Genomic DNA, 23,879 nt, shown 5'->3' with positions numbered 1-23,879 from the left:
AGGCTCAGCGGAAAGCTGGGAGAGCGAGCAGAGGCACAAACTGGAGCCAGAACTAGCCGGTGCAGCAGCTGCAGGCGGGCGGGTGTGGCAAGCGTCAGTCCAGGAGCTGAGGCCCCGCCCCAGACCCAGGGCCCCGGCCCCGGCCCCGCCCCCGGGGCCTCGCTCCCCGCAGGTCCTGTGCTGACCTCTCAGCACTGCCCGGCTCGTCCCAGTCCCTGCCCACCGCTGATTTCATTGGTTGCCTCGCCGTCCCCGCCCCCGGGAACCTGCTGATTTCCGCAGCCAATCGGCAGGCGCAGCAGCGGCGGCTGCGATCGGTCTCGGCGGATCCCGGACGCTGAGGTACCCGGCTTGTGGGAGGGGGAATTGCGTGCGCCTGTTGCGGTGCTGCCGTCGGCTGTGTGGCGAGCCGCCACTCCTGGGTCTCTGAGGTCAGCGTCCTGCAGCTGGAGGTGCAGCGTCCCAGACCGTCGAGGACTGCCCCGAGATTTCTGGGGTGGAGGTCAGAGGTCGGAGGTCGTGCCTTTGTGGAATGTTGGGGCCCCACCCGTCTAAGCATAGAGGCGGGCCGCTCTCGCTTTTTATAGTCAGCTCCCTTTCGCGGAAGGAGCTCCGAGGGAAACTGAGGCCTGCGAGCCGCCGGGGCTCCTGGCAGGCGCTGAGCTCCGACGGGAGGGTCCGCCCGAGCTCGGGCCGTCGCAGGTGACCCTCGGGCACCCGGAGAGCCGCCTCCTCCCTCCCTCATCCGGGCCGGCGGAGCCCCCGGAGTGCGGGGAGGGGGCTGGGGCGAGGTGGGGGGGGGGGGTCGCTCCGTGGCCACGCTGTCCCGAGGGGGCCGCATCTCTTCCTGGCTCCGAAGAAACCCGGAGCCAACTCTTTTTGAGGCTTTCGTTCCCGGGTTGGAGATTTCATTTCTGGAAGTTCATTCGAGCAACTTGGAGAGGGGAAAGGCTTGTATTGTGGCTTCCGCACTGGTCGGGAAGTGAAAATAACCAGACACGGGGAGGTTCTGAAGGCCAAGGGACCTGTGAGAAACCGGACGAATTTCTTAGTTTGACAGAAATCTTCCCCCAGCTTGCCTCACATGTTATATAATTCAAGTCGTTTCAAAATCAAGATTATTTAGTCTCATTGTTCTTCTAAGTAAGTGACCTTAGTCTTGACCTTAAGTGAAGCTACTTTGGAATGCTTGAAGTGTTGAGCAAGAATTTTTTTGTACAAAGGGTCTGTGCAAGGAAGGAAGTTGGGAACAGTCTTCACCTCTCATCGCAGTGATCCCAGCTGCTTCTTTACTACTCTGGGACCGAAAAGAGAAGTTGTTTATCGGCATATGTGGGTTTTGGGGAGACATAGCTATGGATGAGGAATAAGGGGAGAAGAAAGAGGACTCTCTTGTTTTCTGCGTAAAAAGTATGCAATTAGAAAAAAAAGAGTGTTTTTATTTGCCTGTCTCTCTCCCTTCATCTCAGCCAGCGTAAACACGTTTTGACATTTTTTGTGCCGATGGTATGTGTTGAGTATTTATATTAGGGAAAGGAGTCATCTCTAACAAGAAGACACTTATCTTCAGTGTAGCCACAGAGGAATGAATATGCCTTGTGTGGAATTAACCCTGGGGTTTGGTTTTCAGTTAAGAAAATGAGGCAGAAGGAAGTGTTAGCCAAGACCTTCCAAGGCCCAGCCATGGTCTGTAGGACTCCGACCAGCCACATTTACATGTTTGAGAATGGTGTTGGGGACTCCGGGGACTCCTCTGAGGAAGAGTCCCACCAAGTAGCTCTGCGGCCCCGGGGCAAGGAGCGCCAGAAGAAGGGTGCCCACCACCCTCACCAGCCAGGAGCAGGGGACGTGGTGCTGCTGCAGCGGGAGCTGGCCCAGGAGGACAGCCTCAACAAGCTCGCTCTTCAGTATGGCTGCAAAGTAAGAAACTCCACAGGTGAAGGCGCCACCTGCCCTTCAGCCCCTGTGTTTAGAGGAACAGAGGAGCTCACTGAAGGGTGGGGACCCTTTCTGACCCCAGAGGTGGTTGGAAGAAGCCTGCTCTAGAGTAAAAGATACCCCTGTCTAGCTAGAGATGGAAGGCAGGTGGAAGTACCTTCCTTTCCTCAGAGAGAGAGGGAATTAGTCAGGAATTTCAGGTGACAGGGCAGTTCCCTCTCTGCACCTCTTCCTTGTCCCTCCAAAATGAAATTCTGAAACCTTTTTCCTTTTGAGCACATTTTATTTAAGACCTAATGGGGCCAGAGATGCCACGCAGAGTTTATCCAAGATTTCTTTGGTATGCTTGCTTTATTTTTTTGCTACTTTTCTTTTTCTAAACCTTTCTTGCTGGTTTTAGCTTATTTGATTGGTAAAGTTTTGCCTTCTCTCTTTTAGAACTGCATGATCTATCCTTTGTATGCTGTGTATCTATATAACCCTGTTTCTCTCTTTAATTATATTTTTAGCATTCAGCGTGATTAACAATGGCAAAGTAAGTAGGAAGGTATTTATTGAATTGCTGCATTTTCTCCTAGATAGAAACTATTTCAATTTGCTAGCACTGTGCTGCTACTATGGCTTTCTCTAAGGCTATATAAGCTACTTATTTAAAAAAATCTTTTCATCCTTGAAGGGTCTGTCATTTACCTAACAAGGATCAAATGACTCAACATGTTGTGTGGAGGTGTTGTTTCCCAGGGAAATAAACTGGTCTCCAGGGACACATAGTGGTCTGTAAACTGTACTGAGATTTATATTTGACTCTTATAATCAGCTTCTGTAGACATACTATATGGTTTATCGAGCAAGGGTTGAAAACTGAATCCTCTCCTACAAAGACCTGAATAGATGCAGTGGGCTTCTTGGAACAGTGATGTTTAATAAATCCAAAAGGCCTATATAATGTATCTAAGAAGTGATTAGTTTTCCTATTTGAAGTAAATAAATTTAATGTTAGTTTATTAGGATCAAAAACAAAAATATCTCAAGCACCTTAAGTTTCGGGATATAATAAATTAAAAATGTCCACCACCCCAATTCAATTAAATGATAAAAGCACTTGCTAAGTAATGAAAATAATGAAGATGATTGATTTGAATAAAGTCTGTTGGCTGTATTTACACTCTAGTTTAAGTGGACTTAGGAGTTAGAACCTTAGAGTCCATCTCTGATGCTTTTGGTAAGTTTTCAAACAATAACTTGAGGGAGGATCTATCTTTGACTTATATTTCCCCCTACTTTTTAAAAATTAAGGTTTGATTATGAGAGGAATTTGTCATAAACTTTGTTACTTTTTAAAACTCACAGTCGTGTTCCTTTCTCCTCAAGTCCTAATACTGGAATAGAAGATTTCAATCTATAGTTTTCAAGTTGATGCATATTCTCTGCATGTTTTTAGTGAAAAGAAGTGTTGTGAAATCCTTGAAGTGAATTAACTCTAGGTCGCTTTTATTTTAAAAATAAGTTTATAGGCCATACAGTGCTTCTGGGGAAGAAAACGTCGTATAATCATGAGGGCACACCTTTTAAAATGTTGTTACAGGTGAACTAGGTTCTAGTGTTTGTAGAGCTGGCTGAGGCTTTGTGTTTGCTGAATGCTAATGTCTACTACAGCTACGAAATTAAGTTCTGATGCAGGAGAGAGTCACCCAGATGGGGGCACTGTTTTCTCAAAAGTTTAATGTAGAAAGGGTACAGCCTTCTTTTACCATGATGTGTTTCACCTAAAAGCATTTTGTTGAAGGCACACTTTAAACAAACAAAGTCTTTTCCAAAACTAATCTTGAGTTGTTCAAACTTGTAAGTCTATAAAAAAATCTTATGATTAAGCTATACATTAAGGCTGAGTTAAAGCCAAAAAAACGAAGTTATTCAGCCTAAACTAAATTTTGTGTGTAGGTACAGTTTTCCAGTGTTCATCAGATTCTTAAGCTGTGTGGGCTTGGACCATCACGCAGAAAGGTTAAGCACCACTTTTTGGATATTAGTTTTAAGGAGCTTTACATCATTTCGTGATGTTTGTCTTCATGGCTTCCCTAGGTTGCAGATATCAAGAAAGTCAACAACTTCATCAGAGAACAAGACTTATATGCTTTGAAATCTGTTAAGATTCCAGTGAAAAACCACGGGATACTAACAGAGACCCACAAAGAACTCAGACCCCTCCTGAGCTCATCTACAGAGACCAGAGTGACCTTCGAGGAGCAGCCAGACCCAGACAGAGCAGCTGTCAGTGCCGGTGCCTCGTCTAACACACTGACGGATTTCTTTAAGGGCATTGACCAGAATATTGAGCATGCAGTGCAGTCAGAAATCTTTTTGAGTGAAAGTTGCTGCATAGAGACCTCCAGTCAGCCATTGCTTCCGACTCCTCCGAAGATACCTACAAATGGTGCAGACTGTGGAATTCAGAGGTGGAATGCTGTTTTTATCATGCTTCTGATTGGAATTGTTTTACCAGTGTTTTATTTGGTCTATTTTAAAATACAAACTACTAGTGAGATCCCTAGTATCTTGAATACAACTGCTGTCCCTAATGGCTCGATGGCAGTGAGTGCAGTTCTAGGGCAATCCCCCAAATTAGCGATTCCATTGCCAACCATCCCCTCTTCAGACAGCCAGTTCAGTCAGACCACCCACGGGAAGAACTAGCTCTTGTTGTTTCTAAGGAATCAGGGCAGCTTTAGCACTTGGGCTCCTAATGTGCATCAGTCGACACTGGCCATATCTTAGCATGCTGCATTTTTTCTGTGACATATGGACACGTTTTCAGAAGCCACCATCATGTCAATCACAGTCATCATGGGGAATAGACTCGCCTAATCCAAGGCTGCGGGAGCCAAAACACCAGCGTCCTCAACCTCCTACATCTAAACAGGAGCGGCAGGAGAGACATTTACACATGACAGATGCTGTTCCTTGAAGGCATTTAGTGGACTGGCCATGAGTGTCTTCACAATAGCACTGTGTAGGTCCCCAAGCTGGACATGCTTGGAGGGAGATGAATGGCCTTGGCAGATGGACCTGCAGTATGGGAGCCCCTGGTATCAGCTTTGGTTGTCTGGATGTTTGCTTTGTCCCCTGCCTGCTGTGGAGGAGTGACTGGCTGTGACAAATGAAGTTTTGTGTCCCCCCCAACAAAGGTGTTGTGCAATAGAGATGGGATGTCACCCTGTTTCAGAGTGTGACGCATGACATTGTAATAAGCCCTGCTTCACATTTGCCCCCTCAGACAGCCTTTTTGAGGCAATGTCATATCTAGAATTTAAAAAGCCCTAAATCTAAATTGCTATAATACTGAATAAATAGCACTTCTGTTCCTCGTAATTTTAGAGCTCCTTAATCTGACACGCAGGCATGTTTTAAGCACTTCCTGGCCAGGACATTTGGAGGCCATGGCCCTGTTTCACCTGAGGAGCATTTCCACAGTGATTGCTAACTGGAGCCCCCAAGTCAGCATTCTTGGAAGGAGCTCTTTCTGGTCAGTGTCTGGAGTGGAGTAGATATAGGGAGAAGGATGAGTGCCTCTCACCGAGGTCCCAACATGTGACACTTCTAAGGCTGAACAGTCATCAATCCAGCTTTTGCTGGCCCCTATATGTGTCTGGAAGAGTGGTACAGGGAGAATGGGCTTGCTTTCTGCTGCTTCCTTGACTCCATCCTTAGGACTTCTAGAGCCACAGAACAGGAACGGGGCTCAGTCACTTTTCCTTGAGTAAATACAGTGTAGCTCATAATGTTAAAATATTGAACACTTAATGGAGGGCCTAGAGGTGACCCTTGCTGTGGAAGACTATAAAAAGAGTGGCCTGGGGGTTTGCCCGTCTCCTTCTATGACAAGGCAGCAGTGGTGCTAAGTTCAGAGGCTCGTGGAGGGCATGGGTTGGCCTCTGAGACCTTGCTGGTGGAGCAAGGGTGAATGGGGTGAGGGCAGGAGCCTGCCTCGGTCCCTTGAAGGAGTGGAAATTGGCCAGGGTGGCTGGTGGCTCAGCCTTAGGGAGGTCTGTCTCCAGGGAGGAAAACATGCTGCTCTTGGGTTTTAGGCAGGTTTAAGGCATTTGACACATTCAGCCTAGAGATCAATTTAAAAGAGCTCATCATGTAAGAGGAGGGGAATGTGGCGAAGAAGTACCTGAGATGGGCTTCCAGTTTCATTCTCCTCTCAGTTATGTGAAAAACTATGTTGCCCTGGATTCAATTAGCAAATTTAAATTATCTTCAAAATTAAATGTTTTCTTCAAAAGCAAATGGTCTTCAGGATAAAATGAACTTATCAGCCTTTGCTACAGGAAATGTTTTGATCATGTAAATGCTTTTCCAGCCAAACGTTTGTGTGCACTGTGCCCCTGAGGGCCACAGGTTTCTCTAACCATTTGTCACCATTAAATTCGCCAGGCAGGACTCAGACTCTCATGAGAAAATGACTTTTGCCAGGCAAAGAATGAATATCTGTATACTTTTTTTCAAATGGAATAAAATAATTTCTTCTGTGAAGGAAAATTGATTCCTCCTTTTTAATAAGGGAGCTGGTAATTCAGAGTTAAAAGATGTGGGATGATGTTGGAGAAAATGGAAGTGTCCATATCCAAGGGATGAGGCCTGTCCAGGGCTTGGGCCCAAGGTTACCCCAGCAGGTGAAGAACAGGTAGTAACAAGTACAGTCTTGCTGATCGGTCTGCATAACATACTTTAAAACTTTTATTAAGGAGACTTCCTTGGTGGTCCAGTGGTTAAGAATCCACCTTCTAATGCAGGGGACACGATCCCTGGTTGGGGAACTAAGATCCCACATGCTGGGGGGCAATTAAGCCTGTGTGCTGCAATTGCTGAGCCCACACGCTCTGGAGCCTATACGCCACAGCTAGAGAGCCTGTACACCGCACTGAATGCTCTGGAGCTCGCATGCCACAACTAGAGAGCCTGTGCACCGCAACTGCTGAGCCCAGGCACTGCAAAGAAGAGCCCATGTGCCACAACAAAAGATCCTGCATACCACAGAAACGATCCCATGTGCTGCAACTAAGACCTGACGCAGCCAAATAATAAATATTAAAATTGTTTTAGGTATACATAAGAGATACCATGGAGCTCATTTTCTATATATTTTACTGCATTTTTAGCGTGTTTTGGGAGTTAATGTTGTAAAGGAATAATTAGATTTGTTAGATAGTCTTCAGTCCTTTTTGTTGAACTGTAGTGCCTAATATTGCAAAAGCCTAGGGAATCTGTCATCAGGCAAATGATGCTCCCATTTTATTCTGGGGAGTCAAGGCTGCAGAAACGAAGCAGAAGCCTCAGGGTCACCCAGAGCAGGACTACCCAGCCACAGCCATGAAACAGCCCCTCCTCAGCAATCTAGTTCTTTACATTGCCTCTGAATTAGCTGTGAAAGCCTGAGTTTGAGGGAGAATGCTATGCGCCCTGAGATGATGGCTTATAAAGGGGATTTTAACATTTTTTCCCAGTTTTATTGAGATAAAATTGACATACAGCACTATATAAGTTTAAGATGTACAGCATAATGAATTGACTTAGATACACTGTGAAATGATTACCACAAGTTTAGTTAACATCCATCATCTCATGTAGATACAAAAAAAAAAAAGGGAAAAAATTTTTTCCTTTGTAATGAGAACTCAGGATTTATTCCCTTAACAACTTTGATGTATACCATATAACAGTGTAAACTATAGTCATCATGTTGTACATTACTTCCCTAGTACTTATTTATCTTATAACTGGAAGTTTATACCTTTTGACCACATCTTCCAATTTCCCCTCCACCTCACTCCCTGCCTCTGGTAGCCACAAATCTGATCTCTTTTTGTACGAGTTTGGTTTTTTTCTTTTTTTTAGGTTTCATATATAAATGAGATCATACAGTATTTGTCTTTCTCTGACTGACTTATTTCACTTAGCATAATGCCCTTAAGATCTGTCTGTGTTGTCCCAGGATTTCCACCTTCTTTATGGCTGAATAACATCTGTGTGTGTGTGTGTGTGTGTGTGTGTGTGTGTGTGTGTGTGTGTGTATGTATCACAACTTCTTTATCCATTCATCCCTTGATGGACACTTAGGTTGTTTCCATGTAAACGAATGCTGCTATGAACATGGAGGTGCAGATACCTCCTTGACATAGTGTTTTCATTTACTTCAGATATATTCCCAGAAGTGGAATTGCTGTATCATGTTGTAGTTCTGTTTTTTAATTGTTTGAGGAACCTCCATACTGTTCACCGTAGTGGCTGTACCAATCTATAATCTCACCAACAGTACACAGGGGTACCCTTTTCTCCACATCCTTGTCAGCATTTATTATCTCTTGTCCTTTTGATGTTAAGACGTTCTGATTGGTGTGAAGTGGTATCTCATTATGGTTTTGGTTTGTATTTCCCTAATGGTTAGTGATGGTGACAGCTTTTCATGTACCTGTTGGCCTTTCATATCTTTCTTCATTGGAGAAATGTCTATTCAGGTCCTTTGCCCGTTTTTAATTAGATTATTATTATTTACTTATTTATTTTTTGCTGTTGAGTTGCAAATTGTTTATATATTGTAGATACTAACCTCTTATCAGATATATGGTTTACAAATATTTTTTTCCCATTTTGTGGGTTATCCTTTCATTTTTGTTAATGGTTTCATTTGCTGTGCAGAAGCTTTTTTTTTGATGTAGTCCCACTTGTTTATTTTTTATTTTGTTTGTGCTTTGTCATATCCAAAAAATCATTGCAAAGACTGATATCATAGAGCTTACTGCCTATATTATTTTCTAGGAGTTTTATCATTTCTAGTCTTACAGTCAAGTCTTTAATCCATTTCAAGTTAATTTTTGTGTGTGGTGTAAGATAGGCATCTACTTTCATTCTTTTGCATGTGAATATTTAATTTTACCAGCAGTATTTATTGGAAAGACTGTCTTTTCTCCATTGAGTATTCTTGGCTCCCTTGTGAAATATTGCTTGACTGTATATCACTGAGTTTATTTCTGGGCTCTTGATTCTGTTCCATTGGTGTGTGTTTTAATGCCGTTACCATACTTTTTTTTTTTTTTTTTTTGCGGTACGTGGGCCTCTCACTGTTGTGGCCTCTCCTGCTGCAGAGCACAGGCTCCAGACGTGCAGGCCCAGCGGCCGTGGCTCACGGGCCCAGCCGCTCCGCGGCATGTGGGATCTTCCTGGACCGGGACATGAACATCGGCAGGTGGACTCTCAACCACTGCGCCACCAGGGAAGCCCTACCATACTGTTTTGATAACTGTAGCTTTATAATATAGCTTGTAATCAGAAAATGTGATGCTACCCACTTTGTACTTCTTTCTCAGGATTGCTTTGGCTATTCAGAGTCTTTTGTGCTTCTGTATAAATTTTAGTGTTGTTTTTTCTACTTCTGTAAAAAATGCCATTGGAATCTTGATAGGGATAGCATTGAATCTATAGATGGCTTTAAGTAATATGGAAATTTTTTAAATCTTCCAATTCATGAGCACAGGATAGCATTGCATTTATTTGTATCTACTTCAGTTTCTTTCATTGATGTCTTGTTTTGATAGTTTTCAGTGTAGAGATCTTTCATGTCCTTGGTTAAATTTATTTCTAAGTATTTTATTGTTTTTGATGCAACTGTAAATGGGATCATTTTCTTTATTTCTTTTTCAGATAATTCATTGTTAGTGTATAGAAACACTACTGTTACTTTTGTATCTTGGAACTTTACTGAATTTGTTCATTAAATCTAACAGTTTTTTGGTGGAGTCTTTAGAATTTTGTATTGACATTTTTATTTCTTCTTTTCCACTTCTGATACTTTTTATTTCTTTTTCTTGCCTGATTGCTCTGGGTAGGATTTCCAGTACTATATTGAATAGGAGTTTTGAGAGTGGACACCCTTGTCTTGTTCCTGACCTTAGAGGAAAAGCTTTCAGCTTTTCACTATTGATCATGATATTATCTGTGGGCTTGTCATATATGGTCTTTGTTATGTTGAGGTATGTTCCTTCTATACCTAATTTGTTAAGAGTTTTTATCATGAACAGATGTTGTATTTTGTCAGATGCTTTTTCAGAATCTATCGAGATGATTACATGATTTTTATCCATTTCATTAATGAGGTGTATCACATTGATTTGTGAATGTTGAAACATTTTTCAGTCCCTGAAATAAATCCCACTTGATCATGGTAAATGATCCTTTTAATGTGCTGCTGAATTTAGTTTGCTAATATTTTATTGAGAACTTTTGCATCTGTAGTTAACAGGAACACTGATCTGTAGTTTTCTTTTCTTTTAGTGTCCTTTTCAGGACAGGTTATGCTGGCCATGTAAAATAAGTTTGGGAGTTTTCCCTCTTTGATTTTTGAGAATAGTTTGAGAAGGATTGGCATTAATTCCCCTTTAATTGGTTGGTAAAATTCACCAGAAAAGCCATCTGGGCTTTTCTGTGTTAGGAGGTTTTTGATTACTAATTTAATCTCCTTACTAATAGTTGGTCTGTTCAGATTTTCTATTTCTTCCTGATTCAGTCTTGGTAGGTTGTATGTTTCTAAGAATTTTTCCATTTGTTCTTGGTTGTCTGGTTTGTTGGCATATAATTGTTTGTAGTAGCCTCTTATGATCCTTCATATATCTTTGTATCAGTTGTAATGTCTCCTTTTTCATTTGTAGTTTTATTGATTTGGGTCCTTTCTTTTTTCCTTGGTTAGTCTAGCCAAAGATTTGTCAATTTTGTTTATCTTTTCAAAGAAACAGCTCTTAGTTTCTTATTTTTTTTTTATTTTATTTATTTATTTATTTATTTTTAACATCTTTATTGGGGTATAATTGCTTTACAATGGTGTGTTAGTTTCTGCTTTATAACAAAGTGAATCAGTTATACATATACATATGTTCCCATATCTCTTCCCTCTTGCATCTCCCTCCCTCCCACCCTCCCTATCCCACCCCTCCAGGCTGTCACAAAGCACCGAGCCAATATCCCTGTGCCATGCGGCTGCTTCCCACTAGCTATCTACCTTACTACGTTTGTTAGTGTGTGTATGTCCATGACTCTCTCTCGCCCTGTCACAGCTCACCCTTCCCCCTCCCCATAACCTCAAGTCCGTTCTCTAGGAGGTCTGTGTCTTTATTCCTGCCTTACCCCTAGGTTCTTCATGACATTTTTTTTTTCTTAAATCCCATATATATGTGTTAGCATACGGTATTTGTCTTTTTCTTTCTGACTTACTTCACTCTGTATGACAGACTCTAGGTCTATCCACCTCATTACAAATAGCTCAATTTCGTTTCTTTTTATGGCTGAGTAATATTCCATTGTATATATGTGCCACATCTTCTTTATCCATTCATCCGATGATGGGCACTTAGGTTGTTTCCATCTCCGCGCTATTGTAAATAGAGCTGCAATGAACATTTTGGTACATGACTCTTTTTGAATTTTGGTTTTCTCAGGGTATATGCCCAGTAGTGGGATTGCTGGGTCATATGGTAGTTCTAGTTGTAGTTTTTTAAGGAACCTCCATACTGTTCTCCATAGTGGCTGAACCAATTCACATTCCCACCAGCAGTGCAAGAGTGTTCCCTTTTCTCCACACCCTCTCCAGCATTTATTGTTTCTAGATTTTTTGATGATGGCCATTCTGACTGGTGTGAGATGATATCTCATTGTAGTTTTGATTTGCATTTCTCTAATGATTAATGATGTTGAGCATTCTTTCATGTGTTTGTTGGCAGTCTGTATATCTTCTTTGGAGAAATGTCTATTTAGGTCTTCTGCCCATTTTTGGATTGGGTTGTTTGTTGTTTTGTTATTGAGCCGCATGAGCTGCTTGTAAATTTTGGAGATTAATCCTTTGTCAGTTGCTTCATTTGCAAATATTTTCTCCCATTCCGAGGGTTGTCCTTTGGTCTTGTTTATGGTTTCCTTTGTTGTGCAAAAGCTTTGAAGTTTCATTAGGTCCCATTTGTTTATTTTTGTTTTTATTTCCATTACTCTAGGAGGTGGGTCAGAAAGGATTTTGCTGTGATTTATGTCATAGAGTGTTCTGCCTATGTTTTCCTCTAAGAGTTTGATAGTTTCTGGCCTTATATTTAGGTCTTTAATCCATTTTGAGCTTATTTTTGTGTATGGTGTTAGAGAGTGATCTAATCTCATACTTTTAAATGTACCTGTCCAGTTTTCCCAGCACCACTTATTGAAGAGGCTGTCCTTTCTCCACTGTACATTCCTGCCACCTTTATCAAAGATAAGGTGTCCATATGTGCATGGGTTTATCTCTGGGCTTTCTATCCTGTTCCATTGATCTATCTTTCTGTTTTTGTGCCAGTACCATACCGTCTTGATAACTGTAGCTTTGTAGTATAGTCTGAAGTCAGGGAGCCTGATTCCTCCAGTTCCTTTTTTCGTTCTCAAGATTGCTTTGGCTATTCGGGGTCTTTTGTGTTTCCATACAAATTGCAAAATTTTTTGTTCTAGTTCTGTGAAAAATGCCAGTGGTAGTTTAATAGGGATTGCATTGAATCTGTAGATTGCTTTGGGTAGTAGAGTCATTTTCACAATGTTGATTCTTCCAATCCAAGAACATGGTATATCTCTCCATCTATTTGTATCATCTTTAATTTCTTTCATCAGTGTCTTATAATTTTCTGCATACAGGTCTTTTGTCTCCTTAGGTAGGTTTATTCCTAGATATTTTATTCTTTTTGTTGCAATGGTAAATGGGAGTGTTTTCTTGATTTCACTTTCAGATTTTTCATCATTAGTATATAGGAATGCAAGAGATTTCTGTGCATTAATTTTGTATCCTGCCACTTTACCAAATTCATTGATTAGCTCTAGTAGTTTTCTGGTAGCATCTTTAGGATTCTCTATGTATAGGATCATGTCATCTGCAAACAGTGACAGCTTTACTTCTTCTTTTCCAATTTGGATTCCTTTTATTTCCTTTTCTTCTCTGATTGCTGTGGCTAACACTTCCAAAACTATGTTGAATAAGAGTGGTGAGAGTGGGCAACCTTGTCTTGTTCCTGATCTTAGTGGAAATGCTTTCAGTTTTTCACCATTGAGGATGATGTTTGCTGTGGGCTTGTCATATATGGCCTTTATTATGTTGAGGAAAGTTCCCTCTATGCCTACTTTCTGCAGGGTTTTTATCATAAATGGGTGTTGAATTTTATCAAAAGCTTTCTCTGCATCTATTGAGATGATCATATGGTTTTTCTCCTTCAGTTTGTTAATATGGTTTATCACATTGATAGATTTGCGTATATTGAAGAATCCTTGCATTCCTGGAATAAACCCCACTTGATCATGGTGTATGATCCTTTTAATGTGCTGTTGGATTCTGTTTGCTAGTATTTTGTTGAGGATTTTTGCATCTATGTTCATCAGTGATAGTGGCCTGTAGTTTTCTTTCTTTATGACATCCTTGTCTGGTTTTGGTATCAAGGTGATGGTGGCCTCGTAGAAGGAGTTTGGGAGTGTTCCTCCCTCTGCTATATTTTGGAAGAGTTTGAGAAGGATAGGTGTTAGCTCTTCTCTAAATGTTTGATAGAATTCGCCTGTGAAGCCATCTGGTCCTGGGCTTTTCTTTGTTGGAAGATTTTTAATCACAGTTTCAATTTCGGTGCTTGTGATTGGTTCTTAGTTTCTTATTAACTTTTTAGTCTCTATTTCATTTAATCTCCTCTAATCTTTATTTCCTTCCTTCTACTAACTTTGAGCTTAATTTACTCTTCTTTCTCTAGTTCCTTGAGGAGTAAATTTAGGTGGTTTATATGAGCTCTTTCTTATTTCTTAATGTAGGTGTCTATTGCTATGAACTTCCCTCTAGAACTACTTTCCCTGCATCCCATACATTTTGGTATGTTGTGTTTCCATTTTGGTTTGTCTCAAGAAATTTCTGTTTCTCTTTTAATTTCTCTTTTGTACCATTGGTTGTTCAGGAGAGTGTTGTTTAATTTCCATGTATTCAAGAATTTTCCAGTGTTCTTCCTGTAATTGATTTCTAGTTTTATACCGTTGTATTCAGAGGAAATACTTGGTGTGATTTCATTCTTATTGAACTTGCTACGACTTGTTTTTTGACCTAACAGATGGTCTTCCTAGAAAATGTTCCATGGGTGCTTTGAATGTGTGTTCTGATGTTAGATATAATGTTCTCTATATATGTCTTAGATCCATATATAGCATCATTCAAATCTGCTCTTATTGATTCTCTGTCTGAATGATCTGTCCATTGTGAGTCAGGTATTAAAGTCTGTGACTATTATTGCATTGCTGTACTTTCTCCTTTTAGCTCCATTAGTTTTTGCTTTATGCATTTAGGTGCTCTGATATTGGGTGCATAAATATTTACAATTTCATATCTTCTTGATGGATTGAGCCCTTATCATTAAATAATGACTTTCTTTGTCACTTTTTACTATTTTTAGTTTAACCCTGCTTTTTTTTTTTTTTTTTTTTTTGGTTTTGGTTTACTTGAAATATCTTTTTCTGTCCCTTCACTGTCAGTCTATGTGTGTCTTTAAGGCTAAAGTAAGCATCTTGTTTTTGTTTTTTATCCATTCAGTCATTCTGTCTTTTGATTAGAGAGTTTAATTCATTTATGTTTAAAGGAATTATTAATAGGTAAGGACTTACTATTGCCATTTCATTAATTGTTTTCAGACTGTTTTGTAGATCCATTTTTCCTTGCTTCTTATCCTGCTTTCTGTCTTTTTTCGTGTTTTGGTGTCTTTTGGTACCATTATGCTTTGACTTATTTATCATGTTCTTTTGTGTGACTACGATAGGTTTTTCCCTTGTGATCACTATGAGGCTTGCATAAAATATCTTAAAATTATAACACTCTTTTAAACTGATGAAAACTTAACTTTTATAGGATTTTTAAAGTTTACACTTTTACTTCTCCCCTTCACATTTTAGGTTATTGATGTTAAAGTTTACATTTTTTTATATTGTGTAAACCAATAACAGATTATTGTAGTTATGGTTATTTTTACTACATTTGTTTTTTAACTTTTAAACTAGAGCTGCAAGTGAATTACATGCCATTACCATATTACAGGATCTAACTTTGACTATATATTTACCATTACCAGTGAATTTTATGTTACCTTCCTATGTTTTAATGATGTTAATATGTGTCCTTTTACTCTCACTCAGAGAACTCCTTTAGCATTTCTTGTAAGACAGGTCTAGTGGTGATGAACTCCCTCAGCTTTTGTTTGTTTGGGAGAGTCTTTGTCTCTCCTTTATTTCTGAAGGACAGCTTTACTGGGTATAGAATTCTTGGCTGAAAGTTTTTTCTTTCAGTATTTTCAATATATTATTCCTGGCCTGAAAAGTTTTGTTTATTTGTTTTCTTCTTAATTTTTTATTAAAGTGTAGTTGATTTACAGTATTTGTGTACTGCAAAGTGATTCAGTTATATATATATATATATATTCTTTCTCATATTCTTTTCTATTATTGTTTTATTACAAGATATCGAATATAGTTCTCTATTCTATATGGTAGGGCTTCATTGTTTTTTTTAATAGATATTTATTGGAGTATAATTGCTTCACAATACCATGTTAGTTTATGTTGCACAGTAAAGCGCATCAGCCATATACATACACATGTCCCCATATCCCCTCCCTCTTGAGCCTCCCTTCCATCCTCCCTGTCCCACCCCTCTAGGTCATCGCAAAGCACCGAGCCAATCTCCCTGTGCTATGCTGCTGCTTCCCACCAGCCAACTGTTTTACATTTGGTAGTGTATATATGTCGATGCTACTCTCACTTCGCCCCAGCTTGACACTCCCACCCCATGTCATCAAGTCCATTCTCTATGTCTATCTCTTTATTCCTTCCTTGCAACTAGGTTCATCAGTACCATTTTTTTCTTCTTTTAGATTCCATATATATGCATTAGAATATGGAATTTTTTTTCCTCTTTCTGACTTACTTCACTCTGTATGACAGACTCTAGGTCCATCCACCTCACTACAAATAGCTCCATTTCGTTTCTTTTTATGCCTGAGTAATATTCCATTGTATATATGTGCCACATCTTCTTTATCCATTCATCTGTTGATGGACATTTAGGTTGGTTCCATGTCCTGACTATTATAAATAGTGCTGCAGTGAACATTGTGGTGCATGTCTCTTTTTGAATTATGGTTTTCTCAGGGTATATGCCCAGTAGTGGGGTTGCTGGTTCATATAGTAGTTCTATTTTTGGTTTTTTAAGGAACCTCCGTACTGTTTTCCATAGTGGTTGTATCAATTTACATTCCCACCAGCAGTATAGGAGGGTTCCCTTTTCACCACACCCTTTCCAGCATTTATTGTTTCTAGCTTTTTTAATAATGGTGATAATGGCCATACTGACCAGGTGTGAGGTGATACCTCATTGTAGTTTTGATTTGCATTTCTGTAACAATGAGTGATGTTGAGCATCTTTTCATGTGCCTCTTGGCCATCTGTATGTCTTCCTTGGTGAAATGTTTATTTAGGTCTTCTGCCCATTTTTTAACTGGATTGTTTGGTTTTTTTATATTGAGCTCCAAGAGCTGTTTGTGTATTTTGGAGATCAAGCCTTTGTTGTTTCATTTGCAAATATTTTCTCCCATTCTAAGGGTTGTCTTTTTGTCTTGTTTATGGTTTCCTTTGCTGTGTGAAAGCTTTTAAGTTTAATTAAGTCCCATTTATTTTTGTTTCTATTTCGGTTACTCTAGGAGGTGGGTCAAAAACATCTTGCTGTGGTTTATGTCGAAGTGTGTTTTTCCTCTGTTTTCCTCTAAAAGTTTTATAGTGTCTGGTCTTACATTTACGTCTTTAATCCATTTGGAGTTTATTTTTGTGTATGGTGTTAGGTAGTGTTCTAATTTCATTCTTTTACATGTAGCTGTCCAATTTTCCCAGCACCACTTATTGAAGAGGCTGTCTTTTCTCCATTGTATGTTCTTGTCTCCTTTGTTGTAAATTAGGTGCCCATATGTGCATGGGTTTATCTCTGGGCATTCTATCCTGTACCATTCATCTATATTTCTCTTTTTCTGCCAGTACCAAACTATCTTGATTACTGTAGCTTTGTGATATAGTCTGAAGGTGGGGAGCCTGATTCCTCCAACTCCGTTTTTCTTTCTCAAGATTGCTTTGGCTATTTGGGGTTTGTTTTGTTTCCATACGAATTGTAAGATTTTTTGTTCTAATTCTGTGAAGAATGCCATTGGTAGTTTGATAGGGATTGCACTGAATTTGTAGATTGCTTTGGGTAGTATAATCATGTTCACAAGATTGATTCCAATCTCATTGTGTTGTGGTCAGAAAAGATGCTTGATACGATTTTAATTTTCTTAAATTTTCTGAGTCTTGATTTATGATGCAAGATGGGATCTATCCTGGAGAATGTTCCATGTGCACTTGAAAAGAAAGTGTATTCTGCCACTTCGGGGTGGAATGTTCTATAAATTTCAATTAGATCTATCTGGTCTATTGTGTCATTTAAAGCTTGTGTTTCCTAATTTATTGTCTGTTTGGTTGATCTGTCCATTGATGCAAGTGGGGTATTAACGTTCCCTACTATTGTTGTGTTACTGTTGATTTCTCCTTCCATGGTTGTTAGCATTTGCCTTATTTATTGAGGTGCTCCTATGTTGGGTGCATAAACATTTATAACTGTTATATCTTTTTCTTGGATTGATCCTTTGATCATTATGTAGTGTCCCTTGTTATCTCCTGTAATAGTCTTTATTTTAATGTCTATTTTATCTGATATGAGTATTGCTATTCCAGCTTTCTTTTGATTTCCATTTGCATGGAATATCTTTTTCCATCCCCTCACTTTCAGTCTGTATGTGTCCTTAGGTCTGAAGTGGGTCTCTTGTAGACAGCATATATATGGTCTTGTTTTTGTATCCATTCACCCAGTCTGTGTCTTTTGGTTGGGGCCTTTAATCCATTTACATTCAAGGTTATTATCAATATGTATGTTCCTATTACCTTTTTCTTAATTGTTTTGAGTTTGTTTTAATGGGTCTTTTTCTTCTCTTGTGTTTCCTGCTTAGAGAAGATCCTTTAGCATTTGTTGTAAAGCTGGTTTGGTGGTGCTGAATTCTCTTAGCTTTTGCTTGTCTGAAAAGCTTTTGACTTCTCCATCGAATCTGAATGAGATCCTTTCTGGGTAGAGTAATCTTGGTTGTCAGTTTTTCTCTTTCATCACTTTAAGTTTATCCTAACATGCCCTTCTGGCCTGCAGAGTTTCTGCTGAAAAATCAGCTGATAACCTTATGGGTATTCCTATGTATGTTATTTTTGTTTTCCATTCCATTCCATTTCCATTTTTAATATTTTATCTTTGAATTTAATTTTTGTTAGTTCAATTAATATGTGTCTTGGTGTGTTTTTCCTAGGGTTTATTGTGTATGGGACTCTCTGTGCTTCCTGGACTTGATTGACTATTTCCTTTCCCATATTAGGGAAGTTTTCAACTATAATATCTTCAAATATTTCCTCAGACCTTTTCTTTTTCTCTTCTTCTTGTGGGACCCCTATAATTCGAATGTTGGTGCATGTAGTGTTTTCCCAGAGGTCTCTGAGGTTGTGTTCCATTCTTTTCATTCTTTTTTCTTTATTCTGCTCCTCGGTAGTTATTTCTACCATTTTGTCTTCCAGCTCACTTATTCATTCTTCTACCTCAGTTATTCTGTTATTGATATTTTCTAGTGCGTTTTTCATTTCAGTTAGTTGTTCATCTCTGTTTGTTCTTTACTTTTTCTAAATCTTTGTTAAACATTTGTTGTATTTTCTCAGTCTGTGCCTCCATTCTGTTTCCAAGATTATGGATCATCTTTACTATCATTACTCTGAATTCTTTTCAGTTAGGTCGCTTATTTCCTCTTCATTTATTTGGTCGTGTAGGTTTTTACCTTACTCCTTCATCTGTGACATATTTTTTTGCCATCTCATTTTTTTTTTTTTTTTTTTAATGAGTGGAATTGTGTTCATGTCTTTCTGGTTGTTTGGCCTGAGGCTTCCAACACTGTAGTTTGTTGGCTATTGGGTAGAGGTGGGTCTTAGTTCTGAGATGAGGAAGTCCTAGAGACCACACTCCAATGAATATTCCCTGGGGTCTGAGGTTCTGTTAGTCCAGTAGTTTGGACTCGGAACTCCCACTGCAGGAGCTTTGGCCTGACCCTGAGCTCATGAACCAAGATCCTGCAATCCGCATGAGGTGGCGAAAACAAACAAACAAACAAACAAAAAAACAAAGCAAAAAACAAAATTAGACTAGGAAACTAACTGATATGTTAGGAAGAATATAAAAATAAAAATATCAACCGGAAGGTACATCAGTACCACAATAGTAAAAAAGAGGGGGAGGTAGGAAAAAAACGGGGGGGGATGGCCTTGGTTGGTGGAGGGCGGGGCCTAAGCAAGGGTGAGGTTTGGGCAGTGGGCAGGGCCAATGCTCAGGACCCACAGGGCTGGAAAAGGCGCTAGGGGCTGTAGGGGGTGGGGCTTAGGCTCAAGGAACAGAAGGGACCCAGGCGTGTCCCGCACCCCTGGTCTCAGGGGCAGGAGACCTCACTTGGGAGTCCAGCAGGCTTTCTGGGCTCGAGTGGGCAGGGCAAATTCCCTCCTTTCCCCTGCTCCTCCTCTGGTCTGGGAGGGGCCCTCTTGCCTGCCTCTCCTGATCTCCCTGGCCTCCCTCCTATGCCCCCAAGGACCTATGCGGCCTGGAGGGGGCTTTGGAGGGCAGGGGACTGCCCTGGGGGCTCAGCAGGCTCCCCGTGCCTGAGTGGGTGGAGCAATCACCCTCCATCCTCTCCCACTCCTCCTGGAAGGCCCCTCCCACTTGCCTCTCCTGATCTCCCCAGCCTCCCTCCTATGCCCCCAGGACCCACACAGCCTGGATGCGGTTTTGGAGGGGGGGTACTGGCTTGGGAGCTCAGCAGCCTTCCTGGCCCAAGTGGGCCAGGTGATCGCCCTCTGCTCCTCTCCCACTCTTCCTGGAGAGTCACTCCTGCCTGCCTCTATTGATCTCCCTAGTCACAGGGGTGCCGATCCTGTCCGGCCTCCACTTCTTCCCCCTCAGTCCCCCTACGTCCTACTAGTTCACTTTGGGATTCCTTCCATCTCCTTGGGCCTCAGAGTCCCCACCAGTGGCCAGTAAGCACCCTAGTTTTGTGGCGATGCTAACTCCACATCTTCCCACACTGCCATCTTGACTTCAGGTCCACCATACTGTTTTGATGACTCTAGCTTTGTCGTATAGTCTGAAGTCAGGAAACCTGATTTCTCCAGCTCCATTTTTCTTTCTCAACATTGCTTCGGCTATTTGGGGTCTTTTGTGTTCCATACAAATTAAAAAAATTTTTGTTCTATGTGAAAAATGTCATTGGTGATTTGATTGCATTGCATTTGATTGCATTGAATCTGTAGATTGCCTTGGGTAGTATAGTCATTTTGACAATATTGATGCTTCCAACCCAAGAACGTGGTATATCTTTTTTTTTCTTGTGGTACGCAGACCTCTCACTGTTGTGGCCTCTCCCATTGTGGAGCACAGGCTCTGGATGCGCAGCCTCAGTGGCCATGGCTCATGGGCCTAGCCACTCTGCGGCATGTGGGATCTTCCTGAACCGGGGCATGAACCCGTGTCCCCTGCATCGGCAGGCGGACTCTCAACCACTGTGCCACCAGGGAAGCTCAAGAACGTGGTATATCTTTCCATCTGTTTGTATCCTCTTTAATTTCTTTCATTAGTGTCTTATAATTTTCAGGTCTTTTGCCTCCTTAGGTAGGTTTATTCCTAGGTATTTTATTCTTTTTGATGCTTTGGTAAATGGGGTGGTTTCTTTAATTTCTTTTTCTGATTTTTCATTGTTAGTGTAGAGGAATGCAAGAGATTTCTGTGTATTAATTTTGTATCCTGCAACTTTACCAAATTCATTGATGAGCTCTAGTAGTTTTCTGGTAGCATCTTTAGAATTTTCTACATATAGTATCATGTCATCTGCAAACAGTGACAGTTTCACTTCTTCTTTTCCAATTTGGATTCCTTCTATTTCCTTTTCTTCTCTGATTGCCATGGCTAGGACTTCCAAAACTATGTTGAATAAGATTCACAAGAGTGGACATCCTCGTCTTGTTCCTGATCTTAGTGGAAATGCTTTCAGTTTTTCACCATTGAGTATGATGGTTGCTGTGGGTTTGTCATATATGGCTTTATTATGTTGAGGTATTTACCCTCTATGCCCATTTTCTGGAGAATTTTTAGCATAAATGGGTGTTTAATTTTGTCAAAAGCTCTTTATGCATTTATTGAGATGATCATCTGGTTTTTATTCCTTAATTTGTTAATGTGGTGTATCACATTGATTGATTTGCGTATATTGAAGAATCCTTGCATCCCTGGGATAAATCCCACTTGATCATGGTGTATGATCCTTTTAATGTGCTGTTGGATTCTGTTTGCTAGTATTTTGTGGAGGATTTTTGCATCTGTGTTCATCAGTGATATTGGTCTATAATTTCTTTGTTTATGATATCTTTTTCTGGTTTTGGTATCAGGGTGATGGTAGCTTTGTAGAGTGAATTTGAGAGTGTTTCTATCTCTGCAGTTTATTGGAAGAGTTTGAGAAGGATCGGTGTTAGCTCTTCTCTAAATGTTTGATAGAATTTGCCTGTGAAGCCATCTGATCCTGGACTTTGGTTTGTTGGAAGCTTTTAAATTACGGTTTCAATTTCATTACTTGTGATAGGTCTGTTTATATTTTCTAATACTTCCTGGCTCAGTCTTGGAAAATTGTACCTTTCCAAGAATTTGTCCATTTCTTCGTGGTTGTCCATTTTATTGGCATATAGCTGTTGGTAGTAGTCTCTTATAATCCTTTGTGTTTCTGCAGTGTCAGTTTTGATTTCTCCTTTTTCATTTCTAATTTTATTGATTTTCTTCCTCTCCCTTTTTTTCTTGATGAGTCTGGCTAAGGGTTTATCAATTTTGTTTATCTTCTCAAAGAACCAGCTTTTAGTTTTATTGACCTTCGCTATTGTTTTCTTTGTTTCTATTTCATTTATTTCTGCTCTGATCTTTATGATTGCTTTCTTTCTACTGACTTTGGGTTTTCTTTGTTCTCCTTTGTCTAGTTGTTTTAAGTGTAGGGTTAGATTGTTTATTTGAGATTTTTCTTGTTTCTTGAGGTGAGATTGTATTGCTATAAACTTCCATCTTAGAACTGCTTTTGCTGCATCCCATAGGTTTTGGATCATCGTGTTTTCATCGTCAATTGTTTCTAAGTATTTTTTGATTTCCTCTTTGATTTCTTCAGTGATCCATTGGTTGTTTAGTAACATATTGTTTAGCCTCAACGTGTTTGTGTTTTTTACTGTTTTTTTTCTTGTAGTTGATTTCTATTCACATAGTGTTAGGGTCAGAAAAGATCCTTGATATGATTCCAGTTTTCTTAAATTTACTGAGGCTTGCTTTGTGGCCCAGCATGTGATCAGTCCTGGAGAACATTCCATGTGCACTTGAGAAGAATGTGTATTCTGCTGCTTTTGGATGGAATGCTCTATAAATATCAGTTAAGTCCATCTGGTCTACTGTGTCATTTAAGGCCTGTGTTTCCTTAATGATCTTCTGTCTGGATTAATCTGTCTGTTGATGCAAGTGGGGTGTTAAATTTCCCCTCTATTATTGTGTTACTGTTGATTTCTCCTTTTATGGCTGTTAACATTTGCTTTATGTATTGAGGTGCTCCTATGTTGGGTGCATAGATATTTACAATTGTTATATCTTCTTCTTGGATTGATCCCTTGATCATTATGTAGTGTCCTTCTTTGTCTCTTGTAATAGTTTTAATTTTAAAGTCTATTTTGTCTGATATGAGTATTGCTACTCCAGCTTTCTTTTGATTTCCATTTGCATGGAATACTGTTTTCCATCCCCTCACTTTTCAGTCTTTATGTGTTCCTAGATCTGAAGTGGGTCTCTTGTAGACAGCATGTATATGGGTCTTGTTTTTGTATCCATTCAGCCAGTCTGTGTCTTTTGGTTGGAGCATTTAATCCATTTACATTTAAGGTAATTATTGATATGTGTTCATATTGCCATTTTGTTGATTGTTTTGGATTTGTTTTTGTAGGTCTTTTTCTTCCCTTCCTCTTTTGTTCTCTTGTAATTTGATGACTAATTTTAGTGTTTTGTTTGGGTTGCTTTTTCTTTTTTCTGTGTGTATCTGTTGTAGGTTTTTGGTTTGTGGTAAACATGGGTTTTTTTGGGGGTGTGTGGTGGGTCTTTGTTGCTGCAAGTGAGCTTTCTCGAGTAACGGTGAGCGGGGTCTACTCTTCGTTGTGGTGCACGGGCTTCTCATTGTGGTGGTTTCTTTTGTTACAGAATACAGGCTCTAGGCACACAGGCTTCAGTAGTTGCAGCATGAAAGCTCAGTAGTTGTGGCACGTGGGCCCAGAGCACTCAGACTTCAGTAGTTGTGGCATGTGGGCTCAGTAGTTACGGTGTGTGGGCTCTAGGGCACGCAGGCTTTCAGTTGTTGTGGCACACAGGCTCAGTAGTTGTGGCTCACAGGCTCTAGAGCACAGGCTCAGTAGTTGTGGTGCATGGGCTTAGTTGCTCTGCAGCATGTGGGATCTTCCTGGACCAGGGATTGAACTTGTGTCCCTTGCATTGGCAGGCGGATTGTTAACCACTGTGCCCCAAGGGATGTCCCCCATGGGCTTTTGATATAGCACTCTATATATAAACAAGATTGTTTTAAGTTGTTGATTTTTTAATTTCAAATGCATTTCCAATATCCTTCACTTGTACTGTCCTCACAGTTGCTGGTTTTGATATCATATTTGTGTGTGGATGATTTCCTACCTTTACTGTACGTTTGCCTTTACCAGTAAGC

At 40.2% G+C, this 23,879-nt stretch overlaps 1 protein-coding gene across 4 annotated transcripts; it reads left to right on the top strand.

The window, feature by feature from the left end:
* Positions 1-325: 325 nt before the first annotated feature.
* On the top strand, positions 326-6,480 carry LYSMD4 (LysM domain containing 4). 4 transcript variants are annotated; one of them, XM_049706110.1, is made up of 3 exons: positions 326-342; positions 1,631-1,920; positions 4,021-6,480. In XM_049706110.1, exons 2-3 carry the CDS (start codon positions 1,639-1,641, stop codon positions 4,630-4,632), a joined length of 894 nt encoding a protein of 297 aa, XP_049562067.1. In that variant the 5' UTR covers positions 326-342; positions 1,631-1,638; the 3' UTR covers positions 4,633-6,480. The 4 variants fall into 4 exon arrangements, with proteins under 4 accessions (XP_049562067.1, XP_033287324.1, XP_004271727.1 ...); XM_033431433.2 differs by lacking the exon at positions 326-342 and adding an exon at positions 352-502; XM_004271679.4 differs by lacking the exon at positions 326-342 and adding an exon at positions 392-509.
* The last annotated feature ends 17,399 nt before the right edge of the window (positions 6,481-23,879 follow it).

The sequence above is a fragment of the Orcinus orca genome, chromosome 2, assembly GCF_937001465.1.
Source record: "Orcinus orca chromosome 2, mOrcOrc1.1, whole genome shotgun sequence".
Classification (NCBI taxonomy): Eukaryota; Metazoa; Chordata; class Mammalia; order Artiodactyla; family Delphinidae; genus Orcinus; species Orcinus orca.
The sequence above is the reverse complement of the archived record's forward strand: the minus strand, read 5'-3'. Positions and strand labels throughout refer to the sequence as shown.

Excerpts from the sequence above, each read along its gene's own strand:
- LYSMD4 (XM_049706110.1), top strand. The coding sequence starts at position 1,639 with ATGAGGCAGAAGGAAGTGTTAGCCAAGACCTTCCAAGGCCCAGCCATG. Across the intron at positions 1,921-4,020 it reads CTCTTCAGTATGGCTGCAAA|GTTGCAGATATCAAGAAAGT; the intron begins GTAAGAAACTCC and ends TGGCTTCCCTAG.